The sequence below is a fragment of the Rhagoletis pomonella genome, unplaced genomic scaffold (genome assembly GCF_013731165.1).
Source record: "Rhagoletis pomonella isolate Grant_MI unplaced genomic scaffold, Rhpom_1.0 Rhpom_scaffold_00009, whole genome shotgun sequence".
NCBI lineage: Eukaryota > Metazoa > Arthropoda > Insecta > Diptera > Tephritidae > Rhagoletis > Rhagoletis pomonella.
The window spans coordinates 2,157,350-2,183,846 of record NW_023458563.1 but is presented as its reverse complement, the minus strand read 5'-3'; the positions used below and the strand labels follow the sequence as shown (position 1 = coordinate 2,183,846).

At 38.5% G+C, this 26,497-nt stretch overlaps 1 protein-coding gene across 3 annotated transcripts in view; it reads right to left on the bottom strand.

Annotated features, from left to right (window-relative positions):
• The window catches only part of LOC118745544 (plexin-A2), a 158,843-nt gene that overhangs the window by 27,293 nt on the left and 105,053 nt on the right, over positions 1–26,497 (bottom strand). For 2 of the 3 annotated variants that reach the window (XM_036479006.1, XM_036479004.1), the window contains exons 3-4: positions 21,009–23,345; positions 20,753–20,948 (exon numbers count right to left, since the gene is read on the bottom strand). In XM_036479006.1, coding sequence (XP_036334899.1) covers positions 20,753–20,948; positions 21,009–23,345 — 2,533 coding nt within the window. Of the gene's footprint in view, positions 1–20,586; positions 20,693–20,752; positions 20,949–21,008; positions 23,346–26,497 lie in introns of those variants that run through there. The other variant, XM_036479005.1, reaches the window with a different exon arrangement.

The window sequence follows — 26,497 nt, the reverse complement described above, 5'->3', positions numbered from 1 at the left end:
TCAGCTTTGAATTTAGCTATTTGGGCAAAAGGTATTTGCCTAGATTTAAAGAACTTTGGTGTGGCATTGGGTTTTAGCGCAACACTGGCTTTAAAGTATTTTAACTACGTTTGAAACTTGCTGAATTTCAAACCCGAATACATGAAATAGATCTAAACCGAACAAATTATTACAGTTCTCTATGGTTGTCACAATCAATGTCACTGTTGGTTGGTTGTTGACCGAATGCGTTTAATATACGATCACATTTACTAATTTTGGACGGTTTAACTCTTAATATGTTTTGTAATTAATCACTGAAACCGTCGCGCTAGAGTCCATTTGAAACGAAATTATTTGGTTTAACAGCTCGACATCAATAATGTTTTTATTTGATTCAACTTTTACAATTCCTGTTAAACTATGCACTGCCTCGATTGAGTCTACAGTATTTGCACTTTTCATTTTGTTTCTCTGTGTTTGCGTACTCGCTGTCTTGTTTTTGTTTTGAACAACTTTCACATCGTCGTAGGTTTTGTTATTTTTGTTTTGCATACAAACGACAGCAGTTGTGACAAATGGCATTGCGAAATTTGCACTTGTCTCGCGAATGAGACTGTCCGCAACCCGAACAAGATTTGCGAATAGCTTTGTTTGATTTTTCGTCACCATTCTTTTCTTGTTTTGTTGTTTGCGCATTAGCACAAAATTCACCACTTTTTCGCAATTATCTTTTATTGCCGCGACCGTTGTTGTTGTTGTTGTTGTAGCGGCTACAACAACCCCGCCCAGGTCGGTTGGTATCTCAGTCGTTGTCGTCAAGTTCCACTAACGGCAGCCGGTTCTACGTACTGGAATGACTCGGGTTTTACCCGACTAAGGGCTGTTGTTTCGGCGATCTAACCCCATTTAGGTCGGCGAAGTATCTCAGAAGTTGCCGCGACCGTCTTCGTTGTTGTTTCATACGTTTCTGCCATAATGAGTACATCTTCAGTGGTTGGCTGCAATTTTTGTGGAGGAGCGACACGAACTGAATCATGAGGAGTATGCACAATTATTTGATCGCGGATCATATCATCGACAAAATTTTACGAACACCCGGTAGCAGAGCAAACGAACTGGCACTCGCGCGCGATTCCACGTAGGTCGGCTACCCACTCTCTATGTGTTTGTGAGTCTTTCATCGATTTTTTGAAAAAATCGTGGCGTGCGGCTACAATGTGTCTTTTCATTTGGAAATGCGCCGTTAGTTTTTCGTTTAACTGTTTGTACGAGAACGCAAGTAAATTATTGCTTCCAAATAAATTTTTTAACAGTTCATACACATCCAATCCATGACAAAAAAAAAACGATTTTTGCTTCTCAGAATCGCCAACTGAGTATGCAAGGAAATGCTGTGTTAACTGTTGGATATACGAATCCCAATCCTGCAAGTCCTTGTTGAAATTGTGAAATGGTGGACACATAACTGATTCACCGCGTTACGATGTGAACCACTAGCATCTGATCGCTCCATAAACGACTGAATCCACTTTTGCTGTTGCTCCAGCAGGTTCTTTGTAAACTGCTGCTGCTATTCAAGCAAAGCTTCTAAGTCACTTTTTTCGTTCGGCATCTCAATGATGTTAATTGTTGAGAACCGAAAAATTAACAATTTTCACAAAATTAGTCTTTTAACTCGTCGCCACTGTTAAATCTTTAAAAGGTTTTTGTTGTTCTAGCGGCTCTTTAAAAGGTCATACGCGCTGCTTTTGAGGGTAGATGAAAGACTGACCTTATTTAACTTTTAGAATTAGGTATACAGTTGTAATTATAAGAATAAAGGTATGGTGAATATGAACATTAGTATGAATCTATGTGCGAGTGAAGTAAGTTTTTACATTTGCAGGCAGACGCGCCTAAACAATTGGAGTTTTATGTATGTATATATTTTAAAATACAAAATACAAAGACTTTTTAAAAAAGTATTTCAAATACAAATAAAAAATATTTCAAAAAAGTATTTGAATATAAAATACTCTTGTATTTAATACCAAATTCAAGTACGTATTTTGTATTTGTATTTAAATACTTATATTTGAAAAACGTAGCACCTCCGCAAATAACAAATACATTTTTTTCATCATTCAAGTAATTTGGAACGACGAATAAATTTTCATTCGTCATCATGAAATTTCATATACAAAATAAATTTTTATTCACCATTCTAGTAGTTTCGAAAGAAGAATAAGTTATTATTGTGATTCATGATGATGAATGAAAATATTAAGTTATTACTCTTCATTCATGTGATTTCGAATAACGAATAACTTTTCATTTATTATTCAGTAATTCATTCTTGGTTGTTGTTGTTGTTGTTGTTGTTGTTGTTGTTATGGACGACACGAACATTTATTCGTTTTTTTTTTTTTTTGAAATTACTGGAATGAAAAACAAAAATGTATTCTTCATCCGAAGTTACTTGAATGAAGAATATAAGTGTATTCTTTATTCGTAATTTCACGATGATGAATGAAAATTTATACATCCTTTGAAATTCTATAATATGAAAGAAAATTTATTCGGAATTCTTATTTTTTTATTCAATTATTGATCTTTCTGATTTCGCCCGTCCCTGGCTTAGCGATCCGTATTTCTAACAGAAAAATAAAGTTATACATTGAGGATCATAATTATAGATGTTTTTACTTTTTCGAGTCTCAAAGCCATTAAAGAAGTTTAGGAGAAAATCAATAACGCCAGGTAAACGCACTCCTAGTGATGTTGACTCAAGGGACCAATTAAAATATCTTAATATGAGCATAACACTTCAACTAATAGGTTATTTTCTACTAGGTAATACATATCAATAACCGCATTATTATTAGGTGTGCATATTTCGTTTGCTAACCAAGGTGATCATGGCAAAACGAAAATAGTAAATTTTACAATGCCTCAAATTACGAAAGGGCCAGACACTGATAAAGGGAAACATTAAGTGTTTTACAAAGATATCAGATTCGTGTAATCGTTCGAAGATAAGTGCTTTTTTTAAGATTTAGTCAATTAGGGACAGAACGAAGTAAAACAAAGGAAAAATCAGCAATCTACTTTATTTTGGTCCTTATCTGTATGGAGACAACGTTTTTTAAGCTACAAGGCAAGATTTCGCTCGATAGGTTCCTTTGGTCATAAAAACGTTCCTGTGAAAAATTTTCCAATCTGGAAAACAGAGCGACGTGCGTCAGACGCCCGAGAATTGGCAAATTCATGGTATTTTAAATAAAACAGAAAAAATGACAATAAATCGGTAAAAAAAAGTTACTACAATTAGGGATGAAATCTGAATAGTAAGTTTAATATTCGTTCATCTGGTTATCCGCACATCCGGATATTCTATTGTTGCACACACTTGTAGCCAAGGGTCTAAATATTATTTTAACACCCTTTTGTAATTTTTGGTCACTAATTTATTTTTACAAATTGGGTTAGAAATATGCCCTTTTTTGTAAAATTCGGAAATTAGCGTAAATTTATCACTCCAATTCTCCTTAAAGCAGCTACTTCAGCAATATATTTTTATATTCTCCTTCACTTTACACTTTACTCGATGAGTTATAACTTTCTTTATAACTTTAATATTAACCAATTAATCACAATTTATTAAATAAAAACACCTTCTAAATCATGCATCTGACTTTGGTTGCATATGCAAATTAAATGCCGTAGTTCAGCTGTCAAACGCAAAATATGCAAAAGAATGAGAGACAAAAGAAAATAGGACATAGCCCTGTAAGCATTAAAAATATACAAAGGTGTTCTCTGCAAAAGGTGTTCAGCTCCATTTCTTCGCAAAACAGAGGAGAATTCTACTGCCTGAGGGTTATAATCCCTAAGTACGGCCGAAGGCCGCCTACGAAGAAAGTTGTTCTCTGCAAAAGGTGTTCAACCCCCTTCTTTGGCAACCCAGAAAGGAGAATTCTACTGCCTAAGGGTTATAATCCCTAAGTGCGGCCGAAGGTCGCCTACGCAGAAAGGTGTTCTCTGCAAAAGGTGTTCAGCCCCCTTCTTTGGCTACACAGAAAGGAGAATTTTACTGCCCGAGGATGAGCGGGCTGCGGGCCCAACATGGCGACCGTGACGGTGAGCGTGACCATGAGGAAGAAGTTTTTTTGACACCCTGGACGGCAGGCGTGTCCGATGTGCGTCTTGTGCGGCACAGTGCTGAAGTCGGTGCACAAAGTTTTATTGCTGTAGGCAATAACGGGGTGCTGTACAACGTCACCCGTATAGCGCCGCACGCAAAGCCGCGCTGCCTTTTCGTCCCGTGCATTTTTGCGCATAACGGGGAGTCCTGCCACCTCCAACGACAGCAGTACCTAATAACGCGCATAACGCCGCACGTAACGGTGCGTAAAACGGCACGCTGTAGCGTTACCAACTGCGTGGGATACAGCGGAAAGCCCTGCTGCCACCAACAACAGCAGCAGCGGCACCACACACCGATACACATTTATATGGGCAAATCTACAAAACAGGTACACTTAAAAAAAAAATTTTATTTTTAAATTTATGAGCACACCTATGTTTTATATATCATTTTAGTCGTAATCTCTTAATAAATCGATTAATATAAGTGTAGTTCATTTTCATCAAGTGCTTCAAGTCAGACGAGGAATAAGCATGAAATAGAAAACAAAAGAATAAGCTGGGTTGAAATTACGCTGTTTAAGTTGTAAACTTTGAGGAAAGATTTTAAAAGTTGCACTCACTTAATTGGGATGTTCTAAATTCAATCGCATGCCTTGTTTTACCAGATTGGCTCCGGTTTTCGAGATAACGGTACTTGAAAATTTGATTAAATTGTTACTATTTTATAAATAACTCCCTCAGTTTTGAAGTTATTTTACTAAAATTTTGCACATAACACTTTTTTAATATTCCCTTAATTATTCCTTAAAATTATCGAAATAGGTTAACATTAACATATAGCTCCAATACAACTGATTACTCAGATATGTGTTTTTGCCCAATAACTCTATCTTCGTATCTGAATAATAAATTGTATGCGTGCTATATGTTAAATTGAACCTATACTAAATTTTAACCTGTTTAATTGAAGGAGTTATACGCAAAACAACGTCTCTGATCAATCAGTTGTATGGGAGCTATAGGTTTTAGTGAACCAATTTCGATGATTTTATGGAATAGTTAAGGTAATATTAAAAAACGGTCATGTGCAAAATTTTAGTAAAATATCTTCAAAACCCAGGGACTTTTTTTTATAAAATAGTTAAAATTTAAGCAAAGTTTCAAGTCCCGCTTTCTCGAAAAGTGGAGCCAATAGAGTAAAACTTAGGACGTCATTGAATTCAGAAGGCTCCAATTAAGTAAGAGCAACTATCAGAACATTTGTCGAAAAAAAGTTGCTTTGATACCACTCTCGAAATATTCTGACTAAGAGAGCATCATTAAAAGTTGTAAATCAGGGTGTTTACACACTTCTAGAGACAAATTTTTTGAAGCATTTTACAGGTATATGTAATTTTATAAGGACTAGTAGTTATAGAAAGATTTAGATCGTTTCGACGTATTTTCCAAATGTGCCTTTAATTAAAGTGTTTTTGGAATAAAAGTTACGCTCAAGATCGCAAAATATTTTATCTTTAAAAGTTGGTTTATTCTGAAAGCACAGCTCTTGCTCAGGTATCAAATTATTCGTAATTGTTTGTAGTATACAATACATACTTAAAATGTTCTTAAACTTAAATGCTTCAAAAACTATACGCGATAAACCGAAAAGTTTGAAAATTGTGAAATGTGGAATTACAGACTTTGAGTTACTTGCCATTTCGTTATTTTTTAATGCACACTTTTCTTACCTACTAGATATGAAGTGTACACATAAGTACTAATTGCACATAAAATTTCAAATCAGTACATGGTGTGCTTCAAAAGTTATGACATAATTAATTTTTCACCTCTTAAAAATTACAAAAAAAATTTACTTGTATTCATTATTTTTTTTTATTTAAACACCTATAATTCAAAAGTTATGCAGCAAATTGATCCAATTTTTTTTTTGAGGCTTCAAGTATACGTCAATGAATTATATCCAAAAGCAACCAGCTTCATATAGTTTCCAACAGTGAAAATAAAGCTAAAGAACACCAAGGTTACCTGTTTTCTAGATTTGCCCATATAACGGCGACTGACGCCTGATAAAAACGGTACAGCACCACTATAAACCACCACATATACGAAACCACGCCACTCACATAACGGTTAACACACCAAAATACAGTCGTGCATTAACCAAAAAGCACACGAATCCACCAAACCAAGGGATTGCAATACATAAAATAGCGGCGGTAACAACAACCAACAACAACATTTGAGACAGCGGCGTGGGATAACAAAGATAGAATTTTGAGTACAGTCCAGCAAGGAGTAAGGCTGAATATTTTAAGCTTTTATATATTTAAATACTTATATACTTATATACATTTTCACTTTTGACATTAGTACGCACATAGTGCAGTTTCGAAAACTTAAAGAAACAAAAAAAAAGTTCAAAAACTTGTTATTTTTCTAAAACGTAACAAAAAAAAGGAACCTCGAATTTCTGGGAAAGCGAACGAGCTTTTGAATAACCCTCTCCTTATAAAATATATTTTGAATACTTTTATAGTAGTTTGTAAGTGATTCAATCAATTTTTCTTCTTAAAAACCATTTTGCACATTAAAATAGGTGACGTGGGGGATTCTCTGAATTATTTTTAATCCTTGCGTATACCGATTCATACTTTTCATACATTTTCAAAATTAGATTTAAGTGACGTTTTGATCCCTTTAAACCATTAATACTTTTCATACATTTTCATAATTAGATTTAAGAGACGTTTTGAGCCATTTAAATGATTCATACTTTTCATACATTCTGATTATTAGATTTAAGTGACGTTTTAATCCATTTAGATGATTCATACTTTTCATACATTTTCGTAATTAGATCTAAGTGACGTTTTGATCCATTTAGCAACCTGCTTAGCTAAGCATCATACTTAAAAAGTACTAGTGATTTTCTATTTCCAATATTTATAAATTACAAAAAATTTCGACTATAGAACATTTTGAATATTAATTCGGCATAATTGCCTAAAGTTTTCCACTTATCAACCCATTTAATAAATATATACATATGTACTATTTTTTTAAATATTTCAATTTTATCTATAAGTCTCGCGGACCAGACCGCAATTTCAGTTTTCCAATATTATTGCATATTATATTTCACTGATTTTTTTTAACTAATTAAATACAAATTTTTGCACTCAGTAGTTAAAACTACGAGGATAATATAACCAAATTCCATTTAAAAAAGATTTTGCCATATACTTGTGTACTGGTGGAAAAACTGCTTTTCTTAAAATCAAACAATAAATATTTAAATAAAATAACAAAATTTAAATCAAATTAAATTCTTTTCTATTGCATGTGGATTTTCATGATAGAAACCCCACTCCTGTTGCATGGCAATACCCCCTCTTTGCATGCCAATTTTCAGCCGCTGACCTACTGAGAAAAAATAAGTAATTTCTACAATTTAATTTCCTTTCAATATTTTTTATTTGAGCATGGTGAGCGATAGCTAGTTGCGTAAGTTTGGGCCTCCACTTCTTTGAGATTAGCCGGTTATGAGCGAATTCGACAAACAATTTAAAGCATATAAAGCAGATTTTGACAAAATTACTAAACGAATTTTACAAAATAGACCGTTGTCTACGAATGCGAAAAAATTAGACGAATACAAATATTCGCTCATTACAGCTTACAATAATATTTTACTACTAGTTATTGGCAATAGTTCGGTCCATACCCGTGATCTCAAGGAAGTGCAGGGTAAATTAGCCCGCTGTAAGGAACAGTTAGCAAAGTGCTTTATTAAACTAAATTGTCGTGTTAGATTTCCACCTGATAGCTTATCGCTAATTTGCCAATCAGACTTAGCTGACTCTGAGTCAGAAGAAGAGTTTAGTGACGCCAAGTCGGAAGCTTCGGTACAATTCCGTCTTAAAAGAAGCAGAGCCGTCAACAGCTACCAGTTCACCAAATATTTCTACACTTTTTCAAGAATTTCTAGACATGGCTACCACTGAACAGAAAAAATCCTTTATTAGTCTTTGTGCCTCAATAATTAGGGAAAATTACAACGGCGATCCGCTAGCACTTGAATCGTTTATCAATAAAATTAATTTAATTGAAGATTTTGCAGACGAAAATTTAAATACAACTTTTATATCATTTTTGAAATCGAAGTTAACTCTGTTAGACAAATAAAAGATGCGTTGAGAAACAGAATAAAACCAGACAACTCGAAAGTTGTAGCTGGGAAAATTGCATCTTTACATGTCACAAATAACAATTATACGGAATTTGCTAAGCGTGTCGAGGAGCTTTCGGATGCATTAGAGCGTTCTTTGATCATTGAAGGTATGACACAATCTAAGGCCCATGAAATGGCAGTCGAGCAAACAATTAACGTTTGTAGACTTAATACTCGGTCTGATTTGGTCAAATCAATTTTATCGTCAACTACCTTCAGTGATTCAAAAGACGTAGTGGCAAAAATGATAGTCGAACAAAATACTCGAGTGAAAGAGCGTCAAGTGTTATCGTTTCGATCAGAGGTCACAATTTTAATAGGTACAACAATAAACATTTCAGACAAAACAACTCTTAAGAGCGAAATACACCACACAAGCGGTTTGACAAACCAAGCGAAATTTCCCTTTGCTTCAAGCCATTTGTGCTGTGTATGGGGGTGTTTGAAGGTTTGACAAACCGCTTGAGGGAAATTTGAGCAAAAATCAAAATTTTTTGATTTTCTGGCCGCCATGTTGATGTTTGATCAAACCGCTTGCGTTGTGTATAGCAAAATCGCCTCATTCGCAACGAAATTTTCACCGAGTAAGGACGTAAGAGAGGAAAATGAAAGAAAACCATAATATTTAACATTGCGAACTGGAAGAAAACTAAAATTCTTTGCTTGAACGAGTCATGTTTGCATGGTGTATGGCGAAATGGGACAAGTAGGTTTGAAGAATGTTTGACAAGCCGCTTGTGTGGTGTATTTCGCTCTTAACTTCAATAGGTACAATAATAACGCTAATAACAGTAGGTACAGCAATAACGGTTCAAGGCATTACGGCAACAATTTCAACAATAATAATAATCGGTCATCAAACAACAACAATCGAAACAATAATAGTAATAGACGTTCAAATTCACGCAACAATGCTAATGTGCGCGCTTTAAACGCCCACGCCCCTCAGGAGCGAACACTGAGGGCGGAAGAATTGGACAATTAGATAAATCTCTTTCGACAAAGGGCATTTATTGCTTAAATTTGAATTACTCTGACTTTATCGAATTCAAAATTAATGGGTCAAACAAATTTTGTACGTTTTTAGTCGACACGCAAGCCGACATTTCTCTAATAAAAAACTCTAGCATTGATAAACATTTTCCTATAAATACAAACGATATAATTAACATTACCGGTGTCACTTCTAATACTGCTTCTTTTTTTACTGATTCTTACATTAAACATACTTTACATGTAGTAAACGACGATTTTAACATACCATCTGATGGTATACTTGGTAAAGATTTTCTGAAAAGTAACAAATGCGTTATTATCTATGCAAGCAAGCGTATATCCTTCTGGGTCGGCAATGAAAAAGTCGCGATACCAATCCTGCACGGAACCGAAAGCGACACTTGTATCATACCACCCAGATGCGAAGTGTATAGAATTTTCAATTTTGGCAATTCGCCGGATCCACTTTTTGTAGAATCGCAGGAAGTTGAACATGGTGTATACACAGCAAGATGCATAGTTAATAGCAGTAACCCAATTATTAAAATCATAAATACCACAGCTGACGTAAAACATGTAAAGAATGTAAATATTCGGACCGAAAAACTTTCTGACTATCACGTTTACTCAATTAATAAAACCAAGACAGAAGACTCACGAACGAACGAATTAAGAAATATTTAGAAAAACCAAATCTCCACAGGAACTAACAGCAACTTACTTGACCTTTGCATCAAATATGCAGACATTTTCGCTCTTGACAATGACAAAATGACACTAAACAATTTTTATGAACAGAAACTTAGGCTGACTGACACTAACCCGGTATATGTAAAAAACTATCGTCTGCCACATTCTCAACGTGAAGAGATAACTCGCCAAGTTAACAAATTACTAGATAACGATTTGATTGAAGGAAGTTATTCAAATTACAATAGCCCCCTAATTTTGTTTCCTAAAAAATCTACTAATGGTCAAAAAGCATATCGTATGTGCGTTGATTTCCACGCAGTCAATAAAAAACTTATTGAGGATAAATTCCCGCTCGCACGAGTTGACGATATTTTAGACAATCTTGGCAGAGCCAAATATTTTTCCACTTTAGACATGAGGATTCACGTGATATAACTTCTTTTAGCACAGACCGTGGAGCATATCGATGGAAAGTATTACCATTCGGTGGTATAGCTTTTTCTGGTATTCCACCCAACGCAGCATTTTTATATGTAGATGACATAATTGTTATAGGCTGCAGCGCAGCACATCACATTAAAAATTTTGCTAAAGTTTTCGAAACTTGTCGAAGTTTCAACTTAAAATTAAACCCAAAAAAAATTAATTTTCTCAGGCCCGAAGTAACGTTTTTAGGGCACAAAGGCTCAGCAAAAGGTCTGCTGCCAGACGATTCAAAAATTGTTGCAATTAAAAAGTATACTAAACCTACTGACAAAGATGCGGTACGACGTTTTGTCGCATTTGCAAATTATTATCGAAGGTTTATCCCCGATTTTGCAACTCTGGCAGCACCTTTGAACAAACTAATTAGGAAAAGAGTAGAATTCGTTTGGGATGAGAAATGCGATGAAGCTTTTCAAGCGTTGCGATCAGCCTTAATGTCACCGAAACTGCTACAATATCCAGACTTCACAAAGCAATTTATTATTACAGTTGATGCTTCAAAAACAGGGTGTGGCGCTATACTTAGCCAAGAACAGCAAGGTTCCGATTTACCAATATGTTTTGCTTCGAAGGCATTTAACAATGCAGAACAGAAAAAACCAATAATTGAATTAGAACTTTTAGCAATCTACTTTGCCATAAAACAATTTCGACCATACGTTTATGGAACGCATTTTTTAGTAAAATCAGACCACAGACCATTAGTATACCTGTTCAATATGAAAGACCCCCCTTCAAAAATTTCAAGAATAAGGTTAGAACTAGCAGAGTACAATTTTACTATTGAGTATATTACAGGGAAATTAAACGTTGGCGCAGACGCACTATGCACGATAGACGAAATAAGGGAATCAACAAAAAGTATTTTGGCTGTACAGACGAGATCAATGACTAGACACGAAAATGACAAAACTATACAAAACATAGATAATAATGAAGACGGAAAACAGGAGACATTAAACGTTTATGATAAATTTTCCTACAACTTTTCGAAAAAGATACCGCGTATTTGATCCGAAATTACTTATGATAAAGATGATAAAATTAAAAATGTACGAATTTGTGCACATATTAAACATAAAAAACTCGAGTTACTTAATTTTACGATTGTTAACGAAAAAACAAATTTCGATGAGTTACTTTCGCGGCTTGAAGTCGAAGCCAACAATCATAACATTAAGAAGTTAGAATGGCCTAAAGATGATTTATTTTTCAAATATTTTTCAACAGCAAATTTAAAAGACCGCGGAAATAAAATTATAAAGAACTTACAAATTATATTGACGGATCCAGTCGAAACTGTGACCGACGACGAAAAGAAACTCCAACTTATGACAATCTACCATAACGACTCAATAAGTGGAGGACATTGCGGACTAAAAAGACTATATGCGAAAATTCGTACTAAATACTTCTGGAAAAACATGACCCATGATATATCGAAATTCGTAAAAAGTTGTGAGCAATGTTTACTGAACAAAGTTAGACCTAAAAACAAAGAAAATATGGTTTTAACACCAACACCTAGTAAACCGTTTGAAGAAGTAATCATTGACACAATAGGCCCTTTGCCAGAAACACGATATGGTAACAAGTTCGCTGTCACCATAATTTGCGATCTAACAAAATATTTAGTAACTATCGCGATTGGTATCGCGATTGGTGACAAAAGTGCCAAAACTGTGGCTTCAGCTATTTTTGAAAGCTATATATTAATATATGGGACAACGAATTCTGTTAGGACTGATTTAGGAACAGAATATAAGAATGAAATTTTTGCAGAACTTACAAAACTTTTAAATATAAACCATAATTTTTCAACAGCACACCACCACGAAACCGTTGGTACGATTGAACGCAACCATAGAGATTTTAACGAATATTTACGCGCTTATTTGAGCGAAACATTTTCTGACTGGGACACTTATTTGAAATACTTCACGTTTTTACATAATACAACGCCTAATACTGTTCTTGATAACCAGTTTACTCCTTTCGAACTAGTTTTCGGCAAAAAAGCAACTTTACCGCACGAGTTGCGAAACGGAAAGATAGACCCGATATATAGTATTGAAAACTATGCGAAAGAGGTTAAATACCGTATGCAAAAATCACATGCAATAGCCAAAGAATTAGTCAATAAATATAAAGTCCGTAACAAAGACGTATACGATAGAAACTCTCGTCCAGTACAAATAAAAGAACACGATCTTGTTATAATACAAAAAGAGCCCAGAGTCAAACACGAAAGCATATATCAAGGGCCACACGCTGTACAAAAAGTAGATGGTGTAAATGTTACGGTTTTCGACAAAACCAAAAATAAATTAAAAACGGTTCACAAAAACCGCATCCAAAAGGTCACATAACTTACTTTTTAATAAATTTATTTAAAAACGCAAGTAACATTCAAATTTGACACAAAAAGAATCAGTCACGTCACACAAGATATATATAAAAACTATTATTGTGGTTAGAATTATTCTGTATAATTAGTTAAAATATGTACATGTGTACAACAATGCGAAATAACTCTTGAATTGTCATGTAAACCTATTTTGAAACAAAAATATTTTATTTGAAATGAATAATACTCAAAAATAAAGTATATTCAGATGTATGTATACTTTCAAATTTTGGCTTAATACACTTACACATAAGTATTTTCATCTGGCATTAATTTAACTCAAGTCAAAAATTGAATCTGTATTAACTTTTATACATATAGGTATGTAATTTCATATTTACAAAATTACAAATTCATATATTGTACACGATTAACAAATCCAAAAAAAAAAAATATTTAACTCATACTTATGTACATTCTTTAATATAAAATTGATATTTTAAATTAACGCAATTAGCTAAGTAGATATAATAATGTTGTCAATTATTTAACAGACGTTTTTAACTCTTTATTACAGCCGAAAGTTGATATGGACGAACGAGTTAAAAGGGGAAGGAAACATACTTACAAGATTACTAATAAATATCTCATTCCTCCCTATCAATTTTGCATTGCCCTTGAATCGAACGATTCTTGCAAGCCTGATCACCTTGCAAAAATCTTTTCTCAAGGAGGGTGATGTAATGGCATCGCTAACAATACGGCAGCACTATTCAGCGCTGTCGTAATGTTGGTAGCCCTGATGGAACATACGTTCCACAGGTACCTAAAACCGAGTGAAAAAAACGAATGTTAATTCAATTATAGAGACGCCGTCAAGCCAATCAGTCGTGAAAAATTAAGCAACCAATAAACTTTTTTAATATTCCTGTGAAAAAATCTAAAAACCCGCGTGTTTCAATCGGAAGTAGTCTTACGCGCGAAAAGAGGTAAATTCACCTACTATTCTGGTGTCCAGCATTTTTTTGTCCTCATACTTGGGCGAACCAAAGCAGTGATCATACCCTGCAAGCAAAACTATCGGACTATCAAAAAGTGATTCGCAGAATTATAGCGCCGATAGAGAATACGTCAAAAGACTCGGGAAGCAATCCGAAGATTCCAGGTTCTGGGGTAAGCGAGTGCCTTTTTATTTAAGTGTGCGCGCATTCATGCAAATGAGCGTGCTGCGGGCCCAACAAGGTATTTGCAATCCTCAAGGCCTCAGACTACGTGGTGGAAAATAGGTGGAGGGGAAGGAGTTTACGTGTCTTTCGTCACAGCCAAGCTGCACTTAAGGCACTGGCCAGTCCCTCCAAACTAGGCAATGCAAGTTTCCACTAAATTATATTGGTAACCATAACGAGTTTGCTTTACTCAGGGTGGAAGGTCACTCGGGAGCACCTGATAATGAAACATCTGACCATTTGGCCAGAGTGGGCTCAGACCAGGCATTCCTCGGTCCACAACCAGTTATAGAAACTGGGTGAATACTTCGCTCAGCTATGACTGGGAGGCATCGAGGGGCTGCAGGTGGGCAAAAGTCATGTTGCCTTCAATCTCTCTAGTTGTTTGCTCTCAGTGGGCAGAAGAGACTGCAGACAACTTGTAGGCACAAACACCTGACTGTGATAGGCGTGCATGGCAAATCTATTTGCCCATCCTGCCTTGAAGAGGATACGGCGGTGGAAAAATGTGTGAGCTTCTGCCCGCCTTTGCGATAATCAGGCAGTAGGCCGCGATGTGTTGAGACACGAACACCTAGCTCTCTGCTATCCAACGATATTTTTATGTACGCTCATATTCTTAGATCCCACGCTCATATTCATTCCCACGACTGCCGGTTCTACGTACCGGAATAACTCAAAATCCATCAAACGTTGCTCGTTACTAGGGCTACATCTGCTCCGTACCCTTCTGCAGAAATTTACACCTGCTGCGTATGCCAGACACGACTGCATACAAACTCCACCTCGGTCAGGTGCAATGCCTGTGACGGGTGGAGTCATTACTGTAACTGCTCGGGCCTACGTACGCACCGGCAATGGACCACGTCGTTCGTGACCCCATGCTGTGCGAATCACACCGCCTCCACGGCAAACCACCACCCGACTTAGAAACAAACACAACAGCACTCACACACCCCCGCCGGCAACTCCTAGTCCCTCCGACAATCTGCTGGGTTTGTCAATCCAGAATATACCGTAACGTGACATCGGTCAAGTGCAACACCTGCCTTGGCTGGTGCAACTTTAGGGCATGCTCAGGACTTCGCAACACACGTGATTGGACGAGTGACAATGTGGGCCCCTGCTGTGCAGCCCAGTCGCTTACCTCCCCCGCGACGCCACCAACCACCACCACAAGGCAAGCCCCTTATAGGGATGCAAACGATGCATCGATATTTTTGAAACATCGATAATATCGGTTCGAAATTCGATGTTTGCCATCGATGTTTACAATTTCCTAAAATCGCTAAATTGACGATATATCGATGCCAGTTTCAGCGATGTTTTAACATCAAATTATGCTCCTAAAATTTTTTGACTGGCCATGAATTTTAATATTAAATAAAAGGAACATTCAGAAATTTCGAGTTTACTCTTATCTTTCGATATTAAAAATGCATACTTAGTCATTAAAAAAGGACCGCGATCCCTTTGAAATTTCAACAAAATTGGGCCTTGTAACTTTAGGCTCAGGGAACTTACGACGGCATGCATTTCTATTCTATTTATAGGGTTGGAATTGAATAGTATTAAATTTTCCTAACAAATTTCGAAGCATCGGAAACCATCGATATATCGATGTTTTTCTGGCGATGTATTTTAGCATCGATGTTCATTTTTCCGATGCATCGAAACATCGATGTATCGATGTTACTCCCCAAAATTTGCATCCCTACCCCCTTCCACCATCCACATCACAATTGGTTTCCCAAGGGACACAAATGTGCTAAAATTTAACTGTAACGGACTCCAGAGCAAGATCGAGGAGATAACTGTCTTCAGGGGAAGGCATGGAATATTAACAGCTGCGATCCAAGAGACGACCTTGTTGAATTGCGAGGGATACAACGTGCACCGTCGAGATCGCGAGCGAGACAATGGTGGAGGCTTAGCGTTCATCATGCACCACACCGTGCAGTATCGTCTTATTGCAGCAGACATCGACCACAAGGATACCATCCCAGAATGTCAGGGTATTCCTATCCGGTCAGGTGATGTTGATTTCGAAATATTCAACCCCCTGTCACCAGCCGCCCGGCAGGATATCACCCTGAAATATTCAGAGGTGAAAACCGTATGGTAGTTGGCGACTTTAATGCGCACCACGATCTTTGGCACTCAAGCCTGTCAAACGATCGTAGGGAAACACATCTGGCTGAGCAGATAGACGATTCGACATTCTGCACAATAAACGACGACGCACCCACTTATAGGCAGCTGCTGCAGCTCGCCAGATCTAACAATTGCCAGCGCTGGTCTGATAAACAGCGTATAATGGCGACCTATGCTGACCCTAGCATCAGACCATTTGCCCATAGTCATCTCGATTGATAAACCTGCCGACTTTGCTTCCGCGGATTACCGGAACTGTGTCAGCTTCTCCAAAGCTGACTGGAAAGGCTCCGCGGATGTTACTGAAAGCGCCTTCACTGCACTACCCATAGCAACCGACGTTCACGTAGGTGTACGTAAATCCCGCAGGGTTGTCACTGCTGCTGCAGCTCGCTTCATACCAGCAGGATGTATGAAGGATCCGCGTCCGAACTTTCCTGCTGAAGCGGCTGTTCTAGCCGATGAGCGTGACAACCTTCGTCAGGCCGATCCCGGAATCCCCGTATCAGTGATCTCAATTCGGAGATTCGGCAACTTGTGAGCGTACATAAGGGGAAGAAATGGGAAGAGCATCTGAAGACCTGCTACTTCGCCTCTGGTGTGAGCAAGCTTTGGTCAACCGTAAGGTCGTTGTCCAACCCGACGAAGCGTAACGACACAGTCGAAATAGACTTTGGTGACCACGTTTCGTCGGACCCGGAGCGATGCGTGACCTCTTTTAGCCGGCAGTTCATTCTGCATCCTCCGGTGGATAAAGGTAAACGTCGTCATGGGACTGCTCAAAGTGGGGAAACCAGCCAACAGAGGTGAGTCTTATCGCCCGATAACCCTCCTTTCCCCGGTATCGAAGACACTAAAGGCCCTGCTACTCCCGTATATCACGAACCACCTGAACCCAGCGAAGCATCAGCATGGATTCCGTAAAGTGCATAGCAAAACAACAGTACCTAACGTCATAAACACTCAGATAACTCGTGGCCTTAACCGACCCCGCTGCGAGAGAACTATTCTAGTAGCGTTGGACCAGTCCAAGGCGTTCGACACTGTCAGTCATTCAACGCTGCTAGAAGACATAGAGGCCTCCTCACTCCCACAGGGACTCAAACGGTGGTCGACGAATTGCCCGAGTATCGACACTCGTCAGTAATTTTCATAGACAAAACCAGAAAGCTACTTATAATTAAACAGAGCGTACCACAGGGTGGTGCCCTTTCCCTACTGCTGTTTAATTATTACATCTCAAAGCTTCCCCAACCACCAGAGGGTGTCAATATTGTCTCTTATGCTGACGATTGTTCGATCATGGCGTCTGGGAATGGAATTGATGACTTGTGCTCGAAAGTAAACGGTTATCTCCCTTCTTCACTGTAAGCAGCCTTGCCCTATCTCCTGCGAAATCCTCGGCAACCCTATTCACCACCTGGGCGAAGGTCAGACTGCATGAACGTACATACGCGGAGGAAGTGGGAAGAGCATCTGAAGACCTGTAACTTCAGCTCTGGTGTGAGTAAGCTTTGGTCAACCGTGAGGTCACTGTCCAATCCGACGAAGCACGACGACAGAGTCGAAATTTCTTTCGGCGACCATGCTTCGTCGGACCCGGAGCGATGCGCGAGCTATTTTAGCCGGCAGTTCATACTGCATCCTCCGGTGGACAAAGCCAAACCTCGAGTGACCAGAAGGCTGCACAAGCTGCCAGCAACCTGTGCCCCCTTGCTTTCACTTGCGGTGAAGTTCAGGTGGCCATCGAGAAGGCGAAAGCCTCCAAAGCCATGGGTCCCGACGGAATATGCATGCTGATGCTGAAAAATTAGGGTCCTGCGGGAGTAGCGTACCTAACGGAGGTCCTCAATCTGGCTATGGCCACTCTCATCATCCCAGACATCTGGAAGGTGGGGAGTGGTCCCATTGCTCAAACCGGGGAAACCTGCCAACAAAGGAGATTCGTATCGACCGATAACACTCCTTTCCCCGGTAGCGAAGACACTCGAGGCCTTGCTGCTCCCGTATTTCACGACCCGCCTGACCACAGCGAAGCATCAGCATGGTTTCCGTAAAGTCCACAGTACAACAACAGCACTTAACGCCATAAATACTCAGATAACTCGTAGCCTTAACCGTAACCGTCCCTGTGATAGAACGATTCTAGTAGTGTTGGACCTGTCAAAGGCTTTTGACACTATCAGCCATTCCACGCTACTAGAAGATATAGAGGCTTCCTCTCTCCCACAGAGGCTGAAACGGTGGTCGGCAAATTATCTGAGTGGTCGACACTCATCGGTAATGTTTAGACACAAATCGAGTAAACTCAGAAAAATAAAACAGGGGGTTTCACAGGGTGGTGTCCTTTCCCCGCTACTGTTTAACTTTTACATTTCAAAGCTCCCTCAACCACCAGAGGAAGTCTCGATTGTCTCTTACGCTGACGATTGCTCGATCATGGCGACTGGGAATGGAATTGATGACCTGTGTTCGAAAGTAAACGGATATCTCTCCGATTTTTCTCGCTTCTTCACTGCAAAGTGTCTAGCCCTCTCCCCTACGAAATTCTCTGCGACCTTGTTCACAACCTGGACGAAGGAGGTCAGGCTACCGCTGGGAATTCACGTCGACGGTACACCAATTCCGACGGTGAATAATCCCAAAATACTCGGAGTAACATTCGACAGCCTGCTCTCCTTCTCTGCGCACGCAACCGCTATTGTCAATAAAGTACAGAGCCGCAACAAGGTCCTCAAGTCGCTAGCCGGCAGCACTTGGGGCAAAGACAAAGAAACGTTGCTGGCAGCATAGAAGGCAATAGGCCGGCCGGTTGTTAAATTACGCAGCACCAGTGTGGTCGCCGGGGCCTAGTAGGACGCAGTGGACGAAGCTACACACAGTATAGAAAACCGCACTCAGGACAGCGACTGGATGCCTCCTGATGTCGCCAGAACATCACCCGAACAGACAGCTGCTTGCAGAGGAGCCCTCGCCTAGGCACGTCAGGAGGCATCTATACGAACTGACGGACGAAGTCCAGAGGTTCATCAAGCAGCCTCTGGACCCGTCAGGTTACCGACTGGGCCTGAACGGCAATCACAGGGAATCAGTCTCGAGTTATGTAGACTCTAGACCTGTGAATGCCGTTCTAGGCACACCACCACCGGACATAGACGAGACGGAGCTTCATCTGCCTCGGGAGACAAGAACAACAATAGCCCAACTCCGCTCTGGCTACTGCAGCAGGTTACCTGAGTAGACTGAATGCGGATGTGCCGGCATGCGAAGAGACCCCACACGACTCGAAACATCTCTTCGCATGCCCGGAAAACCCGACAACCCTAACCCCTTTTTCCCTGTGGACCGACCCGGTGGAGGCTGCACGCTTCCTAGGGCTGCCGTTAGTGGAACTTGACGACGGATGCCTCCTGATGACGTCCCAACACCACCTACACGACGAGGTCCAGATGCTCCCAGTCAAGGAGCATAACATAATGCTCTGTAAGCAGTTCGTTGTGGGGAGCCACAGACATCTCTACAGCCTCTGGACCCGTCAGCCTACCGACAGGTCCTGAACGGCATTCACAGGGAATCAGTCTAGAGTTATGTAGACTCCCGCCCTGTGAATGCCGTTCTAGGCATACAACCACCGGACGTGGACGGGACAGAACTTTGTCTGCCTCGGGAGACCCGCACCACAACAGCCCAACTTCGCTCTGGCTATTGCAGCAGGCTAAACTCATACCTGAGCAGAATTAATGAGGATGTGCCCAACCAATGCCCGGCATGTGGAGAGTCTCCACATGACTCTCGGCACCTCTTCACATGCCCTAAGAACCCCACCCAACTGACGCCCCTGTCCCTATGGACAGACCCTGTTGAAGTCGCACACTTCCTGGGCTTCCCTCTAGCTGAAACGGACGACAACGTTGACGGATGAACTGACCCGAGCGGGGCTTAGTAGCCGCTACAAAAACAACAACATCCAGCAATCTGTTTAGTTTATCCAGTTAATTGAGAATTGGAAAGTTCTGCACGTTTAAACCTAGCGAAGTTTACACAATTTTCAAACTAATTGAAAACAAAGGGTTCGAATCACGTTATTCAAGGTCGATATAACTCGATTCTTAGTAACACGTTGAGGTGAAGGCCCTCGAGTGCGCCGCGTTAATTTAAACTGGATTAGGAAACATCCATAATTTTGCTTCATTACATCCGAAACGAGTAATCGTGCGATCAGAATTGCCGTTTTTGGACGCTGGTTCCTGTTCCGTTGATGGTTTTAGACGTTTAGCAATTTTTAATAAAGTAGTTAAAGTGCTGCTATAAATTATGTATTAGTGAAAAGAAAGCAATCAAAAACTGCCGCGTTTTATTCAATGGTTTAAAAAAGATAATCGGTTTGTAACCTTTGGATCTTTAACATGGCATCGTCGGATTTTTTTCTTAAATTTCTAAAGCGAACTTGAATCAAATTAAAGTGGTTAGAGTTATCATCCGCAACGATAAAATATTCTTACTTACTTGTGACATTTCTCATTTTTGTCAGACAGGATTGAAAAGTTATAATTAGAACTTTGCTTGGGAACTAAACTCAGGCCAGCGCCGTCAGGAACATTATAGTGTTGTAGTGTGTTGAGTTTCTTCCATTCACTCTCCGTTTTTGATGTTGTATCTTCATCATATAGAATAACGCGACCACTAGCTCCAGTGCGCCATTCTAAAGAGTTAAAAACAAAACTTCAAAACAAGAAATATTTCTGAGTAACAATGTTATTACCCAAATCAAGATCATCTTTACGCGGCCGCTGACTCCAGGGAATATTACGATATATCGTATCCAAACATTTCTCTTTAACCTGTCCAATTGTATCGCAATCGAGCACTTTTACTGGAACATTTTCGGTATGAGTTGGCATCATATCTATACTATTGCAAAATATTGGCTGTTGAATGATGCTTGCATACACCGTCATTGGGCGAAAATCGATAAGTTGTCTTATAAGTTTTTCTTCACTAAGTGAATAACGCGCTTCATGTGTGCATGCATCGACAGGTCCTTTGTCTACTTGGCCTTTTACTGCCCGAAACAGCATATACAAAGGCTCTCCGGCACATTCCTTTAAAAACTTATATAACAGGAATGTAAACCACGCACTGAGCATTTTTTCTGCCACACTTTCCGTACGACGCAATAATAGCTTAGGATGACTTTTACCCTCTATACACTTTTCAATTAAATCACCAAGCAATGTCTTCAGAATATCAGTACAATATTCTAATTTCGACTGAAGTGTAACCATAATTAGTGAAGCTACATTGACACGCTCACGCATAGAAAAGTACCGATTCGATTCTAGTGTACGAATAAAAAGTAGTAAAAATGTTTTATTCATGATGAGTTGCCCAAAAAGACGTAGGCCCTTTTCTTTACGTAATAATTCAGGTCGTTCCCATTGTAATACAATATGATCCTCGTGATTTGGAAAAAGAATTTTCATTGCATATGTACGGTAATCCAAAAATGGTATGCCACCAGATGTAAGATCACCTGTTAAATCGGTCATTTCTGTTTGAAGTTCGGCAAAGGCCTCTTTGCATTCAGCAGCTACTCTAAGTTCTAATATATCCATTTGCTCTTGCATATTCCGCAAAACTCGGTTTGATTCGGATGTTTTCTTCTTATAGGCAACAAGAAGAGCGACAAAAATTATTAGTATGACGACGGTACCGCTTCCAATCACTAGCAGTACATTTTTGCTTAAATCGTGCATTAAATTGGGCGATGCATAGCTCAAAACACCAATGCGATACTCCAACGATTGCCCAATGCGAACAATAACTTCTGGACCCGGTTCGTTGCTAGACTCAGTAGCCGATTCCGGTGGTGGACGGCAGGTTAATTGTTGGCGAGATAGTGAAGTTATATTGCAAATACCTTTGCCTATTCGTACCACAACATCAGTTTCCTTACATGCACGATCCAAATTGCGGCCATTTATTGTTAAATATTCGCTTTTATAATATTTGATATGCTCTTCGAAATTATAATACAACGGGTTTGGATAAAGCTCAAAATGATTTTTATGTTTACTAGAAAGATTTTGAACTCGCAACACGTTATCCATGAGGAATCCATACTCAAGCAATTCCGGTTTTTCTGCATCAAGTACATCGTTATCAGTTGCAATTACAGGTGAGAAACATATCATTTCTGTCGCTGATTCAACCTTGCATTGACTATAAAATACCTTATTTTTGTAGTAAACATACATTCTTGGACTTTGAATAAAATTAAACTGTGTTCCAGCCACTGCGATTTCAATACCACCGGCCGGTATTCCTCGTGGCACTTTGAGCTGGCCACTTGGACCCGATGATACTTGTTCAATGGTGGGATCTAGAACATATTTAAAATTGTATTCATTGAACTCGCGTTGTCCGTTGTCGAATAACATCTTAAGTCTGCCTTCAATGATGCCTGGTGAAGGCGCAGTGCGACATATAGCCTGTGTAACATCTACGCTCATTATCTCGCACGGCAAATGCTCATTTATGAATGATTGGATTCGTGATCCTGCATTCAGATATTTTCCGATTATGCGGACATGCGTACCCCCGGAAACAGGGCCGTACTGAGGTGAGAAATTAGTTATTTTCGGGTCCACAAACTCGTAATCTTCCTTAGATTCGCCTCTATAATCGCCGATTTGGACAACTATACGACCATTTCTATATAATTGAACGCCCGGGCTATCCACGTTACACACAATCTCCTTCGTATCAATATAGTACTGCTGGAATGGCATACAACTAATACCGGCTATACGTACACCTGAATATATATCGGTGAAGTTTTTGCCTAAATTGATGCCGCGTATAGTAATATTCGTGCCTCCCTCCCACGGGCCCGTCTTTGGATAAAATGAGTGTATTTCGGGATTTGGGCAAGTTTCCATGCGATTCAACCAATCGGTTTTACCTTCGTTATTTTTGTTACACTGTTCTTCTACTTCGCACGTATTTGTAGATGAACACCAGCCGCAATTATATTTTTCAGCCAAAGCCAAGCACATACCACAGCTATCGGCCATATCACGACATCTATATATAACAACTGTTGGAGGAAAAATACATTAATAAGAAAATGACTAGTTAGCATGATATTAAAACTTGTATCATTTATGTATCTTCGAGTTTTTTTTTCTGTTGAACTAAAGAGTATATGCTGAAGGTGAAATATCGAAAATTACTTTACTATTAAAAGTACATACGGAGTGCCTATAAATATATGGGATGTGCAAGAGGGTGGGGTGCAATAACACCATGCGCAATAAGGCCATAATAGCTTTATTTCCATTTTGTTTTGGAAATAAAACCGAATTTTGATACGGGGTTATTTCCAACTAGAAATGGAAATAAAGCCATTATGGTTTTATTGTGCTTTTTAAAATTTGGTTGGAAAACATAAAACCAATTTTTGCGGAGAAGGGTTGGGGGGCGACGGGTATCAATTTAAATAATACAGTATCAATTTCAAATATTTTTCACTTTTGCTTCAATTTAATTCAGTATCGGCAACTGTTGAGAGCCTGTACACACACATATTTCACGTTAACAAAATCGAACAAAAAACCTTATTCAGAATGGAACAAAATTTATTAATTAGAATTACAACAACACTTTACGTATAGATCATCATTGAATCTTGAATCGCACGGCAAATTTGGGCATAATATTTTAACTCCAGACTGCAAACTCCGCTCTTTTACTCGGGTGAAACAATCGCAACAACATTTACAATGCTTACATGAAATAAAACAAAAAATTTGGTCTTTTACAGCAAATGACACATATGAGATCTCTTTGTTCAGTGTGCACCATCTCTTCGTATATGTATATCATCTTCAGTGTCGTCATCGGTGATTTGTAACTCGTTTACAAAGCTTTCTGCAAACATACGGCTTTCTTTTATAGAAAGCTGGTTGAGAATATCTGCAAACGTTATTTTTTTTTTTTGTTTTAATTGGCAGATGAGTTCACGAATAAAATGGGTACGATATTTGAACCACTTATGTTTCCCTTTGCATAAATCCTGTGATTGATTTGAAGAAATCTATTGATTTTGCCGCATCTACATCGCTAAGAACGTTTAGAAATCTACAGAAGTTTCGTTGTTTCGGCAGTTTCATTCTTAGCTGACTGTGGAAAGCATCCGCAGAGCTGCTAGTCGTAATGTGCTTTTTGTACATAGAAAAATTTTCAGGATGCTCCTTAAATCAAATATTTCATTTTCACTTTTGAAAGGAATCATTTAAGAGTAATTTTAGCTTATCTTATTCATCCACTGACGTTTGAAATATATGACGCAAGTCTTAAAATTGCTTTCATTCATATCTTGTTTTATGAATTGTGGACTAAAAGCTTCGGCTTCTACAGTTTCCAATACCTGCTTTATGTCGGCAGGTTTTAGCAGCGGTAAAGCCAAGAACTTGATAAATATTTTTTTAGCTTGATTAGGAGGAGATGTGGTGATCTCCGAAATAGCTGCTATAACTTCTCCATTTTTATACCCGAGCGCACTTGTGCACAAGGGTATAATAACTTTGTTCACATAACGGTTGTTTGTAACAGGCAAAACGAATCGAGATAGATATAGACAAATGTATACATAAATGATCAGAATGAAAAGAAAAATCGATTACGCGGTGACTGTCTGTCCGTCCGTCCGTCTGTGCACACGATAACTCGAGTAAAAATTTAGATATCTTAACGAAACTTCGTACATGCACTTCTTTTGGGCGTAGGACGGATGGTATTGAAAATGGGCGAAATCGGACAATAACCACGCCTACCTCCCATATAACGGTAATTTTCAGAAATACGAAAACTGCAATATTTTAGTAACTACTGAAGATAATTCACTCAAAATTGACATTTAGAATAACTTTTAGACGAGAAATAAGAATATTAAAAATTTTGAAAAATGGGCGTAGCCACGCCCACATGTGTATATTTTGGTAACCGCTGCACCAATTTCTTCCAAACTTGGCACAGTTGCTGACCCTGGTACAACATACCAAATGGCCGAAAATTTTTAAAATCGGACAATAACCACGCCCACATCCCATATAACGGTAATTTCGAGAAATACGAAATCCTCGATAAATCAGTAAATATTAAAGCTAATTTATTCAAAATTGATGGTTGCAACAATTCTTTGTCAGGAAATACGCTTATGATAAAATTTTGGAAAATGGGCATGGCACCGCCCACTTATGATCACATATATGTATATCGTTAACCGTTTTAACAATTTGTACCAAACTCGGTATGGTTATTGTGCTTGCCACATAAAAGCAAACCGTTGAAAATTATTGAAATTGGACTAGACTTTGTTGCATTTTCCATTTTCCCTAATAAAATAATTGTGGTACAAAGCTCAATAACAATATTATGATTATCTTTATTTAACTGCCCGATGAATCCGGTAACATTGGAAGCTTTTCGCCTTAGAGCATTAGTAAAATGGAACTAACAACTAATAGCCTTTCATAAATACATTGGGATACACAAATTTACGCTGCGCCAATTAAAAAAAATGGGCGTTTTTGGAGAACTATTTTTAAAATACTTTTCTTTATGATGAGATGGTTTATTTCGTGAGAATCGAAAATTTTTTGGAATCTCTTTTCGAAAAATTATGTTGAGATATATTTAGTTAGGTGTTAAGCATCGGGCTTTTGCAAAAAGTAAAATTTTATTGCGGATTCCGAAGTTGTGGAACAAATGATGTTAACAAAACGATATTCTGTCGAAATCCGCAATAAAATCTGCGTTTTGCTAATTTCAGTCCTGCAATTGCCACGCCCATTTCTAGGGGTTTGTCGCCTTGCAGAAAAATCTTGCCGTACAAATATTATACCTGCAATAAAATTTAAATTCTTGCAAAAATCCGATGTTTAACACCTTACTAAATATATCTCAGAAGTTTTCGAAAACCAATTTAAAAAAATCTTGATTCTCACAAAAAAAGGCACCTCGTCTTAAAAAATTATTTAAAAAATAGTTCTTAAAAAACGCCCAATTTATTTGAAACATGTTTTTTATAGGGATTAAACAAGGAATACGATAGTATAATTTTAAATCCCTAATTTACTGGCCTTCACTATGCAATTCATTTTCAAAAAGTTCAACTGTTAGTAGCTAAGCTAGCTTTGGGACAATCTTGACCACCTTATATATAGAAATGTTAAGTCCGTTTTTTTT